An 18,263-nucleotide genomic window follows, 5' to 3' on the forward strand; every position below is an offset into this window, starting at 1 on the left:
ATCTAATCTTGCATTGCACAACCAAATGAGTTATTTTTTTATTATGGCTATAACTAAATAATCACTAATACCCGAATGTATATCAAACATGCATACACTTTTATTTTATCTCATAGGTAAGTAAATTCATCACATTTTCATAATCTTATACATTAAAATTATGATCATTCTTATATTTCTAAGATGGGTATACTGGTTGAAATTAATATTTACTGCCATGTGAAAACATTGACGGACTAGGAAATAACACACTTATTTAATTACATATTTTGATAAAAGCATATAGGCTTTAAGTATTAGTTTCTATATTCTATTTAAACTCTTTTCAAAATATAAAAATCTGGCCAGGATTCGTTTACTTGCATTTTCTTTCTCGCTTTGCTGTGAGGAAGACCTGAAGGAGAGGGTTGGTGGAATACCAGAACTCTCATTGGCTCTTTAAATAAAGAATACTTTACTGGGAGCACGTACGCACAAAAAAACTGCCAACGTGTTCACTGCGTGAGTGCTTGCTTAGGTTGTGTATGAGAAGGTGAGTTTCTCGATACAAGTTTATTTAAATTAAAATCTAGATCTCCTTTCTCTAGGCTTCTAAGTTCTCTTTCCGCTAACAATTTCACACACGAGATTCTGCCTGACTTGAGTGCAGATTTTTCATAGAGTCTAGATTAGTTCTAATCTAAGTTTTAGACTTAGATCTAGATCTAGATCTAGTAGACAGTTTTAGATCTTAGTCTTATGCCTTTAGTAGATAACTAGAGAATCTAGATTTCTAGATCTAGACTCTAGATCTAAAGTCTAAAACTGACTCATGAGTCTAACGACTTAACTTGACTTAACTATGAACAACATGAATAGGCCTAGCTAGGCCCTATATAAAATAATTGAATATAATAAATAATAATGAATAGGCCCTAATATAGGGCCGCTTTTATTATATTATTTCATCGATATTTTTTTTTTTTAAATTAGGCTATTATTTATTGGCTATTGATAGGTCTAATAATATTTATAGGCCTAATAATTATAATATAATATAATTAGGCCTACTTAATACTTAGGCCTATTAATTAGGCCCTACTTAATTACCTTTCTAGAAATTAGGCCTACTGTTCTTTCTACATCTTCTAGCAGTTAAGCAAGGCCAAGGGCTTAATGCCTTAAATTTTAAATCTTTGAATAGATCTAGTCTAGATCTATTTAAAACTAATCTAGCTTGACTAAGCCTAGATAAAGATATCTAGATCTAGTAGACAGAGTATAGATCTAGATCTAGATTCTAGATCTAGTAAGTAGATAGATCTAGATCTACATTGAGCTTGGATTTCAGAGTAACAAAATAGCATAATAAATATCAATAAATAGGCTAGGTCTAGATCCAGATTCTAGGATAATCTCTAGACTAGATGTCTCAAGACTTAAGTTAAAGTAAAGACGTGTTGTAGAACATTTTCTAAAACATAGGTTTAACATTTTATTTATTAATACGTCTTACTCTCTTAGCATAGTTTACTTACTACACTTTTTCATAGGCTCTCAGGCCTTCTTAGACAATCTTAGGCTATACTTATACATTATCTACTAGTATCTATCCCTACAGTTAGTTACAGGTAGTATAACAAGTATGCAGTCCAACTTAGGTCTACTCTAGATGCTAAACAAATTGATTGGGAATGAGGCCTAGATCTAGAGTTTTCTAAAATAAAATGTTTAGGGCTCCCTACTAACAACTAGATCTATATCTATTAATTGCTACCCATCCGAGCGGGTGGACTTAGGGATGTTCTACTGACTCGAACCTGGATTTGAGCTCGAGATTTACAGGTTAGAATTCCAGCTGTCTACCGCTAGGCCACTCTGTCCCCTGTAATAATATATAGTTCTATTAAAATATTAGCTTTGCTCCTTTGTCCAACAATAAAATGTGAAAATGAACAACAGTTCAATCTATTTTTTTCACCAGATAACACCATGTTTGTGATACTTCCGATAGTGCTCTGTTTAGTTCAAACACCAGAGCTTGCCAGTGCTGAACTGTTCACATCTAATGCCCACTTGCAAACTGCTTTGTATGCTGAAAGAGACATTTCTAGCCTTTTAAAGTTGTATGTGGAGAAAGAAGAAGCCAGAATTTCAAAAATCAAACAGTAAGTAGAATTAAGTTGTTTTAACTTTTTTTTTTATGCGTAAAGAGAATGTACATAAAAAAAATGAAGGTAAAAGTCTAGTTCTATGTTAGGCCAGGATTTGACTTTGTTTATCCGAGTCCCAGTTCTATGTTAGGCCAGGATTTTACTTTGTTTAGCCGAGTCCCGGTTCTATGTTCGGCCAGGATTTGACTTTGTTTAGCCGAGTCCCAGTTCTGTGTTAGGCCAGGATTTGACTTTGTTTAGCCGAGTCCCAGTTCTATGTTAGGCCAGGATTTTACTTTGTTTAGCCGAGTCCCAGTTCTATGTTAGGCCAGGATTTTACTTTGTTTAGCCGAGTCCCAGTTCTATGTTAGGCCAGGATTTGACTTTGTTTAGCCGAGTCCCAGTTCTATGTTAGGCCAGGATTTTACTTTGTTTAGCCGAGTCCCAGTTCTATGTTAGGCCAGGATTTTACTTTGTTTAGCCGAGTCCCAGTTCTATGTTCGGCCAGGATTTTACTTTGTTTAGCCGAGTCCCAGTTCTATGTTCGGCCAGGATTTGAGCAGAGTCCCACAGTCCAACCAGCCTGGAAAGGGATGGTCCATTAAGCATTGTGCTGACACCATTTCTGTTGTAACAGAAAACAGACTAGATTGAACTGTATTATACCATAAGTAGTTTTACTGTAGTCACCGGCACCTCAGTGGGTTATAGATTACAGCACTGAATATTCTCTTGCTCACTTCATTAGATTGATTATTAGGTTGATTTAGCTAAGCTTTATATATTGTCATCATATCATAGTCGTTTTTAGGTGACATCAGTTTATAGATACTTAAGTGAAAAATGCTGAAAGTGAAATCCAAAGTTTGTGTATCTTGTTACTTGAACAAAGAAGTGTGACACCATGTGACATAGCAACACTGATATCTTGTGTGGCCCTAAATATTATTGCTGCAGTATTGTACATACATTCTGGGTCTGGCTTCTACGAGGGGGGGGGGGGTTCTCTATGTCTCTCTCCACAGAGCTCAGATATTTTAAAAGTTGACTTTCAAAGTAAAAGTAAGGGAATAGCAATATGATTGCATTCTACTGCATATGAACACACTCATTACACATTTCTCTCTGTGATATGGGCACAATAAGTCCCATTGTTACAGATAGACAGTTTAATCACCTGCTTATATAGACAATGATCAACCTGAATTATTACCTAGTCCTTATCACTTCAGTTAATCTATTTACACAGCTAGTATGTAATGTATGTTTTTAGTTATATATTGGAGTTTTTTAAACCACCACTGTGTACCAGTATACAAACCTAGAGGGATAGTGTGGTTGAGGGTTTGACTATTAACCTGAAAGTCTTGTGTTTGGATCCAGTACAATGTCCCAGTCGACCCAGCTCTGATGGGTAACTGACTCAGGGGAAGTAAAGGTGGCTGGGCATAGTGCTAACCAATCTATACCTTTATATGCCGTGGTCAATGGACCATACAATGGACCAAAAGTGGGACTACATGATCAAAGAGAGCTTTTGATTGTTAACCTAAAAGTCTTAAGTTTGGGTCTGTAGTTCAATTGGTAACATGTCCTTGAGTCCACCCAACTATGATGGGTACCTAACTCACATTAAGGAAAGTAAAGGCAGCTAGACATAGTGGGGACTACACTATCTCTCCTTATTCTGAGGTCACAAAATCAGGTGAACTCTGCTTCACCTGTCCCATAGCCCGACAGGTTTTAAAGAGAACTTCATTCTTTGTATACATCATCTAGCCTGTTGTAATATCACTGTAAAAATGGATTAAAATATATTTTGTTGTGTCATTCCTAGTGTTTACTTGCACACAAAGAAATGATAACCTAATCCAGATTTCAAAACCATCCAGTTTTATAACACACTGCGCTAAATTTTCACCACTTTAGTCCCTTAGCCATCAACTTATAGACAGGGGGTTTCTCTCCACAACAGCTGTGTGTGCAACATATGTGTAATGTTATTCTCCTTGTTACCAGGTGCACCTGAAATTGGTCATTCCACTTATCACCACTGTACACTAGGAGAAAAAACAACCAGCTTTTGAAACGGCCCTACTCTTTCTCTTAAAATACTAAAGTGTTTCTTTCAGGCACCTCACCCCCTTCCCCGGACGAAATAGAAGAATAAATACTTAAACCATTGTCAGCCCCTCGAAAGTTTTAATTTCGGTACCGCTCCCGCGGGAGCAAAATGTCTGAAAGAAAACGTGATGCCATATTTCCCAGAACTTTTTGACATGGCGATCCCTGGGGCAATCATGTATACGTCATCAAACACGAGTAGGCTCCATGTTTGTATCTCTAGTTCTTTTCTAACCCCGCAGTGTGCGTTAAGTTTCCTTTCATTAACCACGTCGACCTAACATTCCCACATTGTGATGATTCTCGTGTATCTCTGACAGTATAGGCAAGCCTCGCTCCGTCGTGTAAGGTCAGCTAAGACAAATCACTTGCATGTCATAGTTTTAGTGGTGGTGACAGCATGGCTAGCTGACACAATCACATACACCGCTTTAGGCAAATAGCCGCTCAGTAAATTCACTATGACACGTGTCTTCTGTGAGCTTCCCCCCCCCTCCCCACGAGAAATCACAAGCCGTAATGTTCAAAAGCCATGCACTGTCATATAATTAGTACTCTACAATTTACAGTTTAAAATCCCCTTGCTTGTATCCGAACTTAAAATGGTGACTACCTAAACCAGACTGCTGTAAGACATTAGAGTTTAATGTGAGTTTTGGGCGGGTTTTAAAAGTTCTTCTACACGACAGTTACCACCACCAAGTGGTTATCGAGATCAATAAACCTAGTACTAGATCTATGTGCAGCATGCATGCCCCTGCCAGATTTTCACTGTACAGTTCCGTCCCTTTTTGTCTGGCTGACGGAGTAGCTTCTCTCCCCTGGGTCGTCTGACACCTATCTGTCTCCTGGTGACACGGGGGGGGGGGGAGTAACGAACAAGCCGCTGAGAAAATATATCTGCAACGAGTTTGGTTGTGTTGTAGTTTCTAAAGTATGCGACTACAAGCTACACATAAATAACCGTCACAAAGTGGGCCGGCGTGATATATTTTGTTTTGTTTCGTGCACATTGTTACTTGTGATACCCCGTCTTTTTGATAACCCGTCTCAGTTTTGTGTGAAATAAGTGTTAGAAATGTATGAATGGGTCGATCCTGAGGAAAGCAACTGGTCAATCCCCTCCCACTCAAGTGGATGACGTCATCTGATGAACCCAGTCGTCTGCTCCTTAGTTCCCACGCAGACGACTTATTAACTCCACCCCTCTCTTGTGGACACGGCCACGTGGGAGCAGCCTCGTGACCTACAACCTTGTGGGCGACTGGCGACTCACAATTATAATGTTGGCACATAATTTTTTATTTTTTTTTAAACTACAAACCAAGATTTACTGAATTAAAATTTTCAATATAGACTCAAAATATTTAGTAAGTTTACCTTTTAATTTTAACCATTGGAAAAAAACACCGTCAAAGTAAATTAAATAGGTCTTCGAATGTGTACATTTAAACAGTAGCAATCATTATTTTTGACTTCGTATAAAAGTTTCATTTGAAAAAACCACACCAAAAAGTCAGCAAAAATCAAAACCGAAACGTATTTTTAAGAAATTATTTTTTTTACACTTTTCTTCCTTACCCCTCCTCCCCCCCCCCCCTTCTTTTCACGAAAGTGGCGAAAGTGTGGAATGAAGTACACATATAATTGAGTCACAGTTATTCGAAACTGCACGATTTGTCCAGATTTAGCGCTCAATCAGGAACTGAGAAAGTCGATCGCCTGCCGAGACCGGAGGCGAGCAAAACGAGTGCCATTCACGCAACATGGCCGTCAAGCTGATCGTTGAGACGGGTTGGCCGCATGGACGGGGCGACGGAATCCCTGTCAATTAACACCAGTGCTTCAGGAAATGAATGAGAAACAATACGCCATTGATTTTATTTCCCCCCGCTGGGCGGTATCGATTCCCTGTCTCCGGCCCATCCGTCTTGTTTATTTTGCTCTTAATCCGCAGTCGGCTTTTCTTCTCTCCCTTTTTGACTTGGAATTTAACGAATATTTTTTAGCTTGTTGTTAACACTTGTCATCAAGAGGCGAGCTGATGGCAAATTAGTTTGTGTGATTAAAAATAAAGATTTAAACTTGTTTGTAAATTTGTACACAATGCATTTTTGTAATTCTTTATACAATATTTTTTTCAAAATAAGTAGCCTGATTGCTTGGATTCCGTTCTTTAAAATGCTGTTTTGGAAGAGCCGTAGATGACGTCTCTTCTTTTGGGGGGGGGGGGGGGATTTTTCAGATAGTGTGACGTCACACTTTTTTTTTCATTTAAAAAAGTAACTTTAGAAAATTCTTTTTTCCCGATATGTCAGTGCTTTTGGAAACTTTTTTGTAAATGTTAGTACGGATTGATTAATAGTATTATACTCTTTGTGATGGATGTGTGCCAGATTATGAGGGGGGGGGGGGAGTAAAAAGCGTCAAAAAAGCCTGACGTCATTTATGAATGAACCCTCTTTAATGGACACGTCTATATTTTAAATCTTTTAAACTCGTTTTCAAGTGCCCGCTGATGATACAAATATTCCCCAATGCCAGCTATGATATATTTTCCAATGCTGGCTAATTATGCAAATATTTCCCAATGCTGACTGATTATGCAAATATTTTCCAGGCTAGCTGAAGATTTTGACCACTGATTATGCAAATATTTTCCAGGCTAGCTGAAGATTTTGACAGACACAGCAAGAGGGCATTGGAGGATGTTGACAAGTATCTCGGCAACCCAGTCAATGCTTTCCTGCTGATCAAGAAGTTCACCTTAGATTGGGATCGAAATGTCACCCCTGTTCTCTCCAACAATACATTAGATTGTAAGTTCAAATTGATTAGGATTAAGGTTTACAACTTGTTTGGGTTAATTAGCATTAAGGTTTATAACTTGTTTGGGTTTCGGTTAATTTGCATAAGTTTTCTCAATCTGCTGGATAAATCAAGTGTATTTTCTAGGTAGGTTTTTTATGTAAATTAAAATATTTTCAGGTTTTAAGTCAAATCTAATATATTTGAAGTTTAAAATAAATTGTTCATCTAAATAAGATTATATTTTAATAGACTTAAAGATGATTGCAATAATTTAGTGGCTTCATAAACTTCAGCTCTTATGGAAGAGATTGAACAAGTTAAGAGTGACCTCCCCACATTTGAGGACCTGAAAGGTGCAGCTTCAGCCCTCATGCGTCTACAAGACACATACCACTTGGACACTTCAGCTGTGGCTCATGGAGAATTGGGAGGAGTGGCTTCCCCTATTCTATCAGGTTTGCTAGAATACACTTGTTAAATTAATTAGTAATTTTTCGGTATAAAAATTTATGGCCTTTTAAAATGTTTTTTCTTTAATATACATAAATATAACATTAGAAATATGTTTTGAATGTTCTTTTGTAAACATTGACAGCTTGAAAAATGAATCAGTTTATTTAAACATGCATTTGTTTTCTATGTTTTGTTGAAATATTTAACCAATGACTTTCTGTTAGTGCATTAAAACTCGCCTCCCTTTTAAACCTTCAACTTCATGTCAACAGATTTCTTTAAAATGCTATTAGATTCTTGTAGTCAAATCAGGACTTGGTTGAATAAAATTAGGACATTTTCCGTTTTCTTCGTGTTGAAGATGTTTTAAATCTGAAACAGTGTAGCTAAAATTTTAAACTTTCTTAGAGATTGAAGCAATAGTAAAAGTTTAAATTATAAATCTGTTGAATTATACTAACTATGAGTAGGCTCCAGATCAGTGTTTGAGATAAATTTGTCAAAGTCAGTACCACAATGTATTGCATGTTCTCAATGCCTAACTTTATGTTGAATGAAAACAAAACTCCTGCATATCTTCCTGTAAATAAATTTCCTTACTTTGATGCGACCAGTGTTAGTGTATGAGAAACAAATGCATGTTACCGACTAGTTAATTATTCTAACATGCTTGCTGTTTTGTTTCTAACACCTGTGCTGCCTCCTGCATCCCACCTGTTAGCCGAGGAATGCTTTGAGTTAGGCCGGCTGTCGTACAATGAAGGAGATTTCTACCACACAATGCTGTGGATGAGCCAAGCTTTAGACCATGTCAGCTTTGAGCAGGCAGATGGCAAGTTAAGAATTGAGAGCCAGGAAACTGAGGGCCTGGCAGGGGACTTGGAATCTGCCAGGGTGGAGGTCCTAGACTATTTGGCTTTTTCTTATTTCAAGGTGAGGAGGTGTAAACTAGTTGTGGTTTTTAACTGCCATTTATCTGTGTTGTCGGTGTTTAAAAAGTACAACTACATAGTCAGCAAAATTTGTAAAGGATCGATGTAGGAAAGCAAGTTTTAAACAGGATAACATCTGCCCAGCTCTGTGACTGAAATCAAATGTGATTGTAGGCTTAAAATATCTGCATGGAAATTAACACATAGCCTGTGTAGAATAGTTTGAGCTGTAAAAAAATGCCTGCTTGCACCTTTGTCATGCTGGAATGGCCACCCTAACTCAGCTGCGTCTCCCACTCGTGTGACTCAAACACTTTGTTCCTGTGCTCATCTCCAACCCTTCACTTGCCAGCCGCTGAGTGCTATCTGCTAGGCCACCTTAGTTATGAGGAGAAGGATTACTACCATACAAGCTTGTGGATGCAGGCAGCCCTGGAGAGGGAGTCTCAGGAGAACATCAAGACAGCAGACAGGGCTAAGACACTAGATTACCTGTCTTATGCTCATGGAGTGGTGAGTGATTAGTCAGATAAGACATTAGATTACCTGTCTTATGCCCATGGAGTGGTGAGTGATTAGTCAGATAAGACATTAGATTACCTGTCTTACGCTCATGGAGTGGTGAGGGATAGATTACCTGTCTTATGCCCATGGAGTGGTGAGTGATTAGTCAGATAAGACATTAGATTCCCTGTCTTACGCTCATGGAGTGGTGAGTGAGTAGTCAGATAAGACATTAGATTACCTGTCATACGCTCATGGAGGGGTGAGTGATTAGTCAGATAAGACATTAGATTACCTGTCTTACACTCATGGAGTGGTGAGTGACTAGTCAGAAATAAAAAAAAAGTATGAATTCTTTTTATTTTGTGCCCATTTTTTTGGGATCTGTTTATTGATCGAATATTTTTAATCAAAACAAACACATGCGTAACTAACCAATGGTAATAGTTTAGGGTTTATAATCCCATACTCAAGATTTTTTTGTTTCCTGGTATGTTTTGAATCTGATCAATCATACAAATTTAGAATTGTTTTGTGTTCTATTTATATGTGCCCCTATTCTCTGTACAGGTTTTGTTAAGTGTTTATAACAATGTCATACTATTGGTGATCATTGAGTGTTAAGTTTTTAAAACTGACTTTTATTTCTGACTTAACATCAACTTAAATACCCCTTCAGGCAAGCGATAATGAATGCTGATTTCAGGCTTAAATCAAACCAATTTAATTTTCAAAAAATGATTTAGCTAAAGTCTCATGTAAACAAGCTCATCAATGTGATCCCAAAGTTTGATTACATACTAATATGACAATACATTAGCCTTTTACAATGTACTGTACCTGTTGTTAGATCTTAGCCTCCTGTGCTCTGTTAAGACAAAACACCTCAGAGCTTAGCCCTAATGTGATTTTTAAAGATAAAATCCCTCAGAGTTTAGCCTTCTGTGCTCTGTACCATAAAACCTTCAGACTGTACCTAAAGCTGCAAACAAACAAAGTAGAGTCAAAGCAAATAAATAAACACAACTTAAATAGAATCAATCCTGTTTTGTTTTAATTAGTTTTTTAAAATTCTTTTCTTTTCACAGCTAGGTGACATCTCTCAAGCCCTAGTGCTGACAAATGAACTTTTGGCAATTGGTATGTTTTTAGATCTTCTTCTCTTCTTCTTAATCCCATTCCTTCCCAAGACACATGGGGCAGATGAAGTAGAGTTCTGATTCATTGACCTCAACATATGAAGGGATAGTGTGGTCAGCATTATGCCTAGCCAAGTTTGTTTCCCTAACATAAGTCTAGATCTCGTCTGTGGTAAAAATGAACTTTTTTTTCAAAGTTCAACAGCATCCATATCAGTTTTTCTGCCTCTCTGTGTTAATTATACTTTATAATATTTATTAAAACTACTTAATTTTCTTGTGCTAATTGGTTAATTAGTGATCCTTATGTGATGATGGCCCATCATTTGTTTGACATCTAGATCCTGGCCATGAGAGGGCGGCCAACAACAAGAAATACTTTGAGGCCATGCTGCAGGATGAGACAAGGAACAAAAGATCAGTGGATAAAAACAAACCAGGCTACCATATAATCAGGGATGAATACAGAAACTCTGAGGAGTTCCTTACCTATGAGGCCCTTTGTAGGGGAGAGAATGTTGTAGTGAGTTGTCTTTCCTGAATTCAGTCATTTTTTTTTTTTTTTTAGTTTTACTAATTTACTAATTACTTTGTTTTAAAGTTGTTTTAAAGTTGTTTTTCACTAAATTTTGTTGAACTGTTTCAAAATGTCTAGCTATCAAGTATACTATATTTTGTAAAGTAATAATCATGTTTTAATCTGTTGTTTGTAAACCTTGTTCAGCCAATACAAAATGTCTAGCTATCAAATATACAATGTTGTATTGTTAAACCTTTGTTGTTTGTAAACCTTGTTCAGCCAATACAAAATGTCTAGCTATCAAATATGCAATGTTGTATTGTTAAACTTTTTTGTTTGTAAACCTTGTTCAGCCCATACAAAATGCGGACAGGCTGACCTGCCAGTACAGGACCAACAACCACCCTCTGTTGCTGCTCCAGCCTGCTAAAGAAGAGACAGTGCACCTGGACCCGTGGGTGGTCATCTACCACGATGTGCTGTCAGATGAGGAAATTAGAACAATTAAACACTTGGCTACACCCAGGGTCAGTCATTTTATTTTAACATTTTCTTTCCCCTTATCCTTAGTTGTAACATTTCCCTAACATCACTTAATACCATGCCAACACGATAGATACCAAATGGTCTGTTGACTTTAACATTAGTCTAATTTTCTTCCTGAATATGGCCAACTTTGATCAGCTAGGATTAAAGCTACTCTGCAATTATTTTATTTGGTCTTGTTTGTGTAAGTGGTAAACATTCTAATTTATCCAAATATTTTGAGTGTGTACCTACTAGGTGTCATACAAAATAAATAAACATGTATTTTTTCTAGCTGAACAGAGCTACAGTTCAAAACTCTAAAACTGGAGAATTGGAATTTGCCAATTACAGGATAAGTAAAAGGTAAATATCTGTAACTTCTTGAAGTGTCCAAATATATACTTAAATAAACATTAGCCTTGCAGAATTTCTTATATACATCAATTGTTTCTATTGTTAACCCTCAGTGCCAGTAATTGTGTTTCTATTGTTAACCCTCAGTGCTAGTAATTGTTTCTATTGTTACTCTCAGTGCTAGTAATTGTTTCTATTGTTAACCCTCAGTGCTAGTAATTGTTTCTATTGTTAACCCTCAGTGCTAGTAATTGTTTCTATTGTTAACCCTCAGTGCTAGTAATTGTTTCTATTGTTAACCCTCAGTGCTAGTAATTGTTTCTATTGTTAACCCTCAGTGCTAGTAATTGTTTCTATTGTTAACCCTCCGTGCTAGTAATTGTGTTTCTATTGTTAACCCTCCGTGCTAGTAATTGTGTTTCTATTGTTAACCCTCAGTGCTAACCATTGTTTCTATTGTTAACCCTCAGTGCCTGGCTTAAGGGTGATGAGCACCCAGTGATCCAGAAGGTCAACAACAGAATGGAGGCAATCACTGGTCTAGAGATGAGTACAGCTGAAGAACTTCAGGTCAGTGCTCACACTACTCGTGGGTTTCTTTCAGATTTTTGTGCTATTTCTAGTAACCAGAAGAGGTTCTTATTTCCTTTTTCTCAAAAACCTTCTGGTGGACCTTCGGAGTTTGATAATTTTATATCATATTCTGATATTGGTCATGATAATTTTATATCATATTTTGATATTGGCCATGATAATTTTATATCATATTCTAATATTGGACACTGCGTGTTTTCTTGAAGAATTAGCAGTTTATCGTAACTTCTATGGTTCAATTCCACTGAGTCCCAACCCTAACTGTTATGTTAGAAAATACCAGAAAATTTTGGGGAGCTCATTCATGCATTATTTATTTGATAAATTTTGCAGCAAAAAACTTTCAGTTGCACATTAGCAACAGTGGAGTCTTGTTGTCTAAGGACAAACTTTTAAAAGTAATATTTTAACAAAAAATCCACTTTGATTATGTTATGGGGTGTAGTTTTTACACTCACACTTAAATTATTTACTTTAGTACCCTGCACTTATTTCATGTACAGTGTATGTTCACACAATGCACTTTATATAGAAAAAACAACTGTTCATAGTTAGTATAGTGCAGGCTATGAATGTTGGGTCTATTTCTTGCAGATTGCTAATTATGGACTTGGAGGTCATTATGAACCACATTTTGATTTCGCTAGGGTAAGTATTTGAACAATTTTTTGTTCATGTCGGTTTATTTGTTACAATTTTTTTTAACCTAGAATGGTATTTTAACAACTTTTGACAAGGTAGCTATTTGAAAGATCAAATCAGTTCCTATTTTTCACTGTTTACAACTTTTTTTCATGCCCGGATTAAATGAATGGGGATCTTCTTAAAAATATTTTCTTTGAATTAACATAATATAAATAACAAGCCTAGGCTAATGCATGCTAAACTGCTCTCATGTTTAAAGTAAATAAAACATTAAATGACATGGTTTTTGATGATAATCTAAACTATGGTACCCTATTATCACGATGGTGCCTTGGATTACAGTAATTAAAGTTAGCTGTGCTTTATCCTTAGTCCTTTGGATGTAATTTTTTTAGTAACTACTTGAGATCAATTGGGGAAGGTTGGTAGGATATTGTACGGGCATTACAGTGCCACCATGTACTTGGGCGACAGATGTAACTAAGTTAAATTAGTTGCCTAAGGAAAAGTTCACCATTGTGTCTTGCAGAGGAAAAAAAAGAGCGCACTTGAAGAAGCTAATGGAAATCGCATAGCCACGTTTCTTAATTATGTAAGTGTTGTTGCAACTCAGGAAAAAACAGCTTCCCACCACACGGAGAAACTGTTTTTTTTCTGAGCATGTTTCTTGTATACTGTGTATGCATGTCTTAATTTTCCATCTCTCTGCTGCTTACTGACGTGCTTTAGAAAGAAGAAAAAGATGCTTTCAAGTCACTAGGCACAGGGAACAGAATAGCCACATTTTTAAATTATGTAAGTTTGAAATTATCTTACATACAGCACCAGATACAGCAGTTTTTTATTTGCTGATATCCAGCAGATAGGTTGGTTGTATTTCACATTGATAACTGTGTCAATATGCAGTATACAGCTGGGTTAGGTTTGTTTGTTCTGATAAAATTGTGCAGCAAATATTTTTTTCCAGTTTAATAAATTTGTAAATAAAAAAACAGAAATGTGATATTAGTTTATTGGCTGCAGTACAGCAAAAAATGTTTAAGACTTTGTGGAGAGTTTTTGAGTTAGGCTGATATTTGGGAGAAGTAAATGTGTAAGGCAGGTAGGGAAGTCTTCTAAGCTCTCCATTAGAATTCATATTAGACAAAACCAGAACTCTACTATCATGTTCAGCTTGTAAACCCTAATACAAAGTTTGAATTGGTTTGAAATTTTTGTCTTCCCCAACCCTTGTGTTTCCGTACAATATATTTATTTAATCACATTCTACTGATCCAAACTAGAAAATATTCATCCAAAAGTAAACGGCATTAATCATATTCTGTTTAAATTTTAAAGTAGCAGTACTGAACTTTAATATTTTGCTTGCTTTATGTTATAAAAGCTTAACTTAAAGCTTAACAAATGCTGTATCTGCTTATGTTTTGATAACTTGTTAAACTTTATTTGTAAAGATGTCTGATGTTGAGGCAGGGGGCGCTACTGTGTTTCCTTACATTGGATTGAAACTTTTTCCAAAGAAGGTAAATTATTTGATACTTTATAGCTATGTTAATTGTAGGAAAATCCTGTATTTAAATTCATTTATTCTATTTATTTCCCTCACACAACCTTACTTGTAAGTTGCAAACTTTCAGGTCAGGTGACTGTCACCTAAAGTATCTAGACCTCCTCAGGTGCTCCTCCCCTAGTTGATTGTACTTTTACTTCCTCCCACCAGGGTAATGCAGCTTTCTGGTTCAACCTGAGGAAAAATGGAGAGGGCATCTACAACACCAGGCATGCTGCCTGTCCAGTCTTAGTGGGCACCAAGTGGGTGGCCAACAAGTGGATTCATGAGCGCGGCCAGGAGTTTAGACGGCCTTGTAGCCTGACAGAAGATGAATAGGGCTAAATTATGGTTTTCTCTAATTAATTAGGTTTTATTTTTCTCTCTAGGATACTTTTTTAAATACTGAGTTAATGGCAGCTACAGTCAGAATTTTTAAGGCAAAAACAAAATTTATTCTAGCATTCTGGATGTTAGTTCAATTTATTATAAAAAAAACTTGTTAGTTTTAGTTCATTATTTTTTTAAATTTAAAAAAAAAAAATTATAGATTAATAAGTGAAGACATTATTTTGAATTCCAGTTATTTAATTGTATTTCCACTGTAGTTTTCCGTCCCAGTTGCATGTGCTATTTAAAGAAAGAATTCAATGTCTAGCTATGATAAGATGCTAAATGTTTTTTAATAACCCAATCTTCCAATTATGTGTTCAAAGAAACTTGTACTCAACCCACCTGTCTTGTCTTATCCTTGTTAGCCAACTTTACACCAGCTTAGTTGGAAGTAATCGGTCGTCAAAAGCACTACTAGAAATTTCTCATGTGAAAGATTGCATTTGTTTTTGTCAAATTTCATCTTTTTAACTCGTTTCTCTTTTGTGAGGCCAGTTGTATTTTTTTCAAACTATTTACCCAGAACGTAACAGGGGTATTAAAAATATTTGCAATTGTGGTCTTTTGTAACATTTAAAAGAAGAATAAATTTAATTTTTAAAAAGATTTTAAATAGAAAAACTATTTCATTTTAATATTTTTATAAAGAATATTTTTCTTGATAAGAAGTTTGATAAAATGTTTATATCAAAGTGACACCATAAATAGTGTATGCATGTTGTTTTTGATGTACTCTAATTTGTTGCATGAACTACCTAGTAGGTTTGAGTTTAAGAATGTTCTCCTTGCTGTTGTATTTCTTTTCTACCTGAAGTTAATTTTCTGCTGTTGACCATTTGATTGTATCAGCCGGCCAGTATGTCCTTTGATATTGAATTCCTCAATTGACGGAGTTGTTTACAAGTAATTATTTTCACGGCTGTCTGTTTTTACCTGACTTTGATTACACATTTCTTTTTACATTGAGTGTCATAATACAAGTGTAAATAAATGTTTTTTAACGTGAGATAAAGAGAATGATACTCTTTATTTATGATGGTGCTAAATTGATTTGCTTGTTGCAGAACTTTATTGGCCTTGGTTTCCAAGTTTATGATGCCCTCTCATTGTGGATCAAATGTTTTAAATATTTTACATTATTTTATATTTTTATAGGGATTATCAAGATCTTGATTGATTCAAATTTACTATTTTGAAGTCTTACATTTCAAGTGGTCTTTAACTCAGTATTTCCTTTTTAACTTATTTTTCTCCCTTCTAAAGGGAGATGACTCCATCTAACTTTGATTATTAACAACAAACACATTATTTTAAATAATTATTGTTACTCTTATTTTTTGTTGTTTGAATTATTGGTGAAAGGAATAGCTTTAATTTGAAATAGTTATGTTTAAACCCATGCTTTTCTTGTGTTTTTGTTTTGTGCTAAGATTGTTTTTAGAATGAAATTATTTTTAAAAAAAACAATAGTGAATCAAAGTGACATTTCATTAATATTCTGTGATTGTGTATTGTAATTTGGTTGTAATTTTTTGCCAAATTCAAAGAAAAAAAAAATGTTTGTTATTTTACATGTATTTTATACACATTTTTAAAAAAAAAGTCTAGAGCAATGTTTCAAAAGTTTAAAATTGGAAGTTATGAGCTAAGCAAATATTTGTTTTTGCTCTGTTTCTGTCAAGAGAAAGAAGTAGATAAACATGCCTGCTACTTCAGACATGCTGCTAAGTAGGTCTAGTGGTGCTTGCTCCTGGAGCTGTTAAGTCATGGACCTATTGTAGCTCTGTTAGGTCATTGTCCTCATGGAATCATTAGGTCATTGACCTATTGGAGCTCTGTTAGGTCATTGTCCTAATAGAATTGTAAGGCTTTTGACCTACTGGAGCTGTGTTAGGTCATTGCCCTCATGGAATCATTAGGTCATTGACCTGCTGGAGCTGTGTTAGGCTGTTGACCTACTGAGGCTGTATTATAATATCAGCATACTGCAGCTTTCATCTGATACCAACAGTTCTAGAACCCTTGCTGTATCTGGTACCAACAGTTCTAGAAGCACTGCTGTACCTGGTACCAACAGTTCTAGAACCCCTGCTGTACCTGGTACCAACAGTTCTAGAACCACTGCTGTACCTGGTACCAACAGTTCTAGAACCCCTGCTGTACCTGGTACCAACAGCTCTAGAACCACTGCTGTACCTGGTACCAACAGTTCTTGAACCACTGCTGTACCTGGTACCAACAGTTCTTGAACCACTGCTGTATCTGGTACCAACAGTTCTAGAACCACTGCTGTACCTGGTACCAACAGTTCTAGAACCACTGCTGTATCTGGTACCAACAGTTCTTGAACCACTGCTGTATCTGGTACCAACAGTTCTAGAACCACTGCTGTACCTGGTACCAACAGTTCTAGAACCACTGCTGTATCTGGTACCAACAGCTCTAGAACCACTGCTGTACCTGGTACCAACAGTTCTAGAACCACTGCTGTACCTGGTACCAACAGTTCTAGAACCACTGCTGTACCTGGTACCAACAGTTCTAGAACCCCTGCTGTACCTGGTACCAACAGTTCTAGAACCACTGCTGTATCTGGTAACAACAGTTCTAGAACCCCTGCTATACATGGTACCAACAGCTCTAGAACCACTGCTGTATCTGGTACCAACAGTTCTAGAACCCTTGCTGTATCTGCTACCAACAGTTCTAGAACCCCTGCTGCTAGCTAGTCTCACCAACCTGACCATCCTGTCTTCCATTGATCATGTTCATGCTTTATTCAACATTTACTTGACTGCTATATATATATATATATATATATATATATATATATATATATATATATATATATATATATATATATATATATATATATATATCTTTTTTTTTCTTTTCCAGCAACTTGAATAAAGATTTGCTACATTACATTATCTTGATCTTGCTACATTACATTATCTTGATCTTGCTACATTACATTATCTTGATCTTGCTACATTACATTATCTTGATCTTGCTACATTACATTATCTTGATCTTGCTACATTACATTATCTTGATCTTGCTACATTACATTATCTTGATCTTGCTACATTACATTATCTTGATCTTGCTACATTACATTATCTTGATCTTGCTACATTACATTATCTTGATCTTGCTACATTACATTATCTTGATCTTGCTACATTACATTATCTTGATCTTGCTACATTACATTATCTTGATCTTGCTACATTACATTATCTTGATCTTGCTACATTACATTATCTTGATCTTGCTACATTACATTATCTTGATCTTGCTACATTACATTATCTTGATCTTGCTACACTACATTATCTTGATCTTAAACATATCTGTGCCTTTAGATAGATTGTTGATGCAGTCAGAACTGCTAAAAAGGAATTGAGTTCTGGACATGAGTCTGTAGGACTTCTTAGAGTCCACGCGGTATAAGGTACCTGGATAGTTTAGGAAAGATAGGATGGCAGGATATAGGACACTTTCGCTTCATATTCCGTGACCACTTCAACTATTTTACCAGTCCTGTTGAAACTTAGGTCCGAAAGGGTATCGTATTACATA

At 36.0% G+C, this 18,263-nt stretch overlaps 2 protein-coding genes across 4 annotated transcripts; one reads left to right on the top strand and one right to left on the bottom strand.

The window, feature by feature from the left end:
• The first annotated feature begins 378 nt into the window (after positions 1-378).
• On the top strand, positions 379-16,299 carry LOC131956740 (prolyl 4-hydroxylase subunit alpha-1). Of its 3 annotated transcripts, none has more exons than XM_059321317.1 (14): positions 379-532; positions 1,964-2,147; positions 6,921-7,075; positions 7,361-7,522; positions 8,242-8,453; positions 10,045-10,096; positions 10,437-10,618; positions 10,969-11,142; positions 11,436-11,506; positions 11,968-12,067; positions 12,686-12,739; positions 13,266-13,328; positions 14,191-14,259; positions 14,457-16,299. In XM_059321317.1, exons 2-14 carry the CDS (start codon positions 1,972-1,974, stop codon positions 14,622-14,624), a joined length of 1,638 nt encoding a protein of 545 aa, XP_059177300.1. In that variant the 5' UTR covers positions 379-532; positions 1,964-1,971; the 3' UTR covers positions 14,625-16,299. The 3 variants fall into 3 exon arrangements, with proteins under 3 accessions (XP_059177300.1, XP_059177298.1, XP_059177301.1); XM_059321315.1 differs by lacking the exon at positions 13,266-13,328 and adding an exon at positions 13,466-13,531; XM_059321318.1 differs by lacking the exons at positions 8,242-8,453; positions 13,266-13,328 and adding exons at positions 8,805-8,965; positions 13,466-13,531.
• Positions 16,300-16,672: 373 nt separating this feature from the next.
• Positions 16,673-17,437, bottom strand: LOC131956745 (uncharacterized). Its single transcript, XM_059321323.1, has one exon. The coding sequence runs from the start codon at positions 17,435-17,437 to the stop codon at positions 16,673-16,675; it is 765 nt and encodes a 254-aa protein (XP_059177306.1).
• Positions 17,438-18,263: the final 826 nt, after the last annotated feature.

This window comes from Physella acuta, unplaced genomic scaffold, assembly GCF_028476545.2.
Source record: "Physella acuta isolate Inbredline_101_S28 unplaced genomic scaffold, ASM2847654v3 ptg001173l, whole genome shotgun sequence".
In the NCBI taxonomy this organism is placed as follows: domain Eukaryota; kingdom Metazoa; phylum Mollusca; class Gastropoda; family Physidae; genus Physella; species Physella acuta.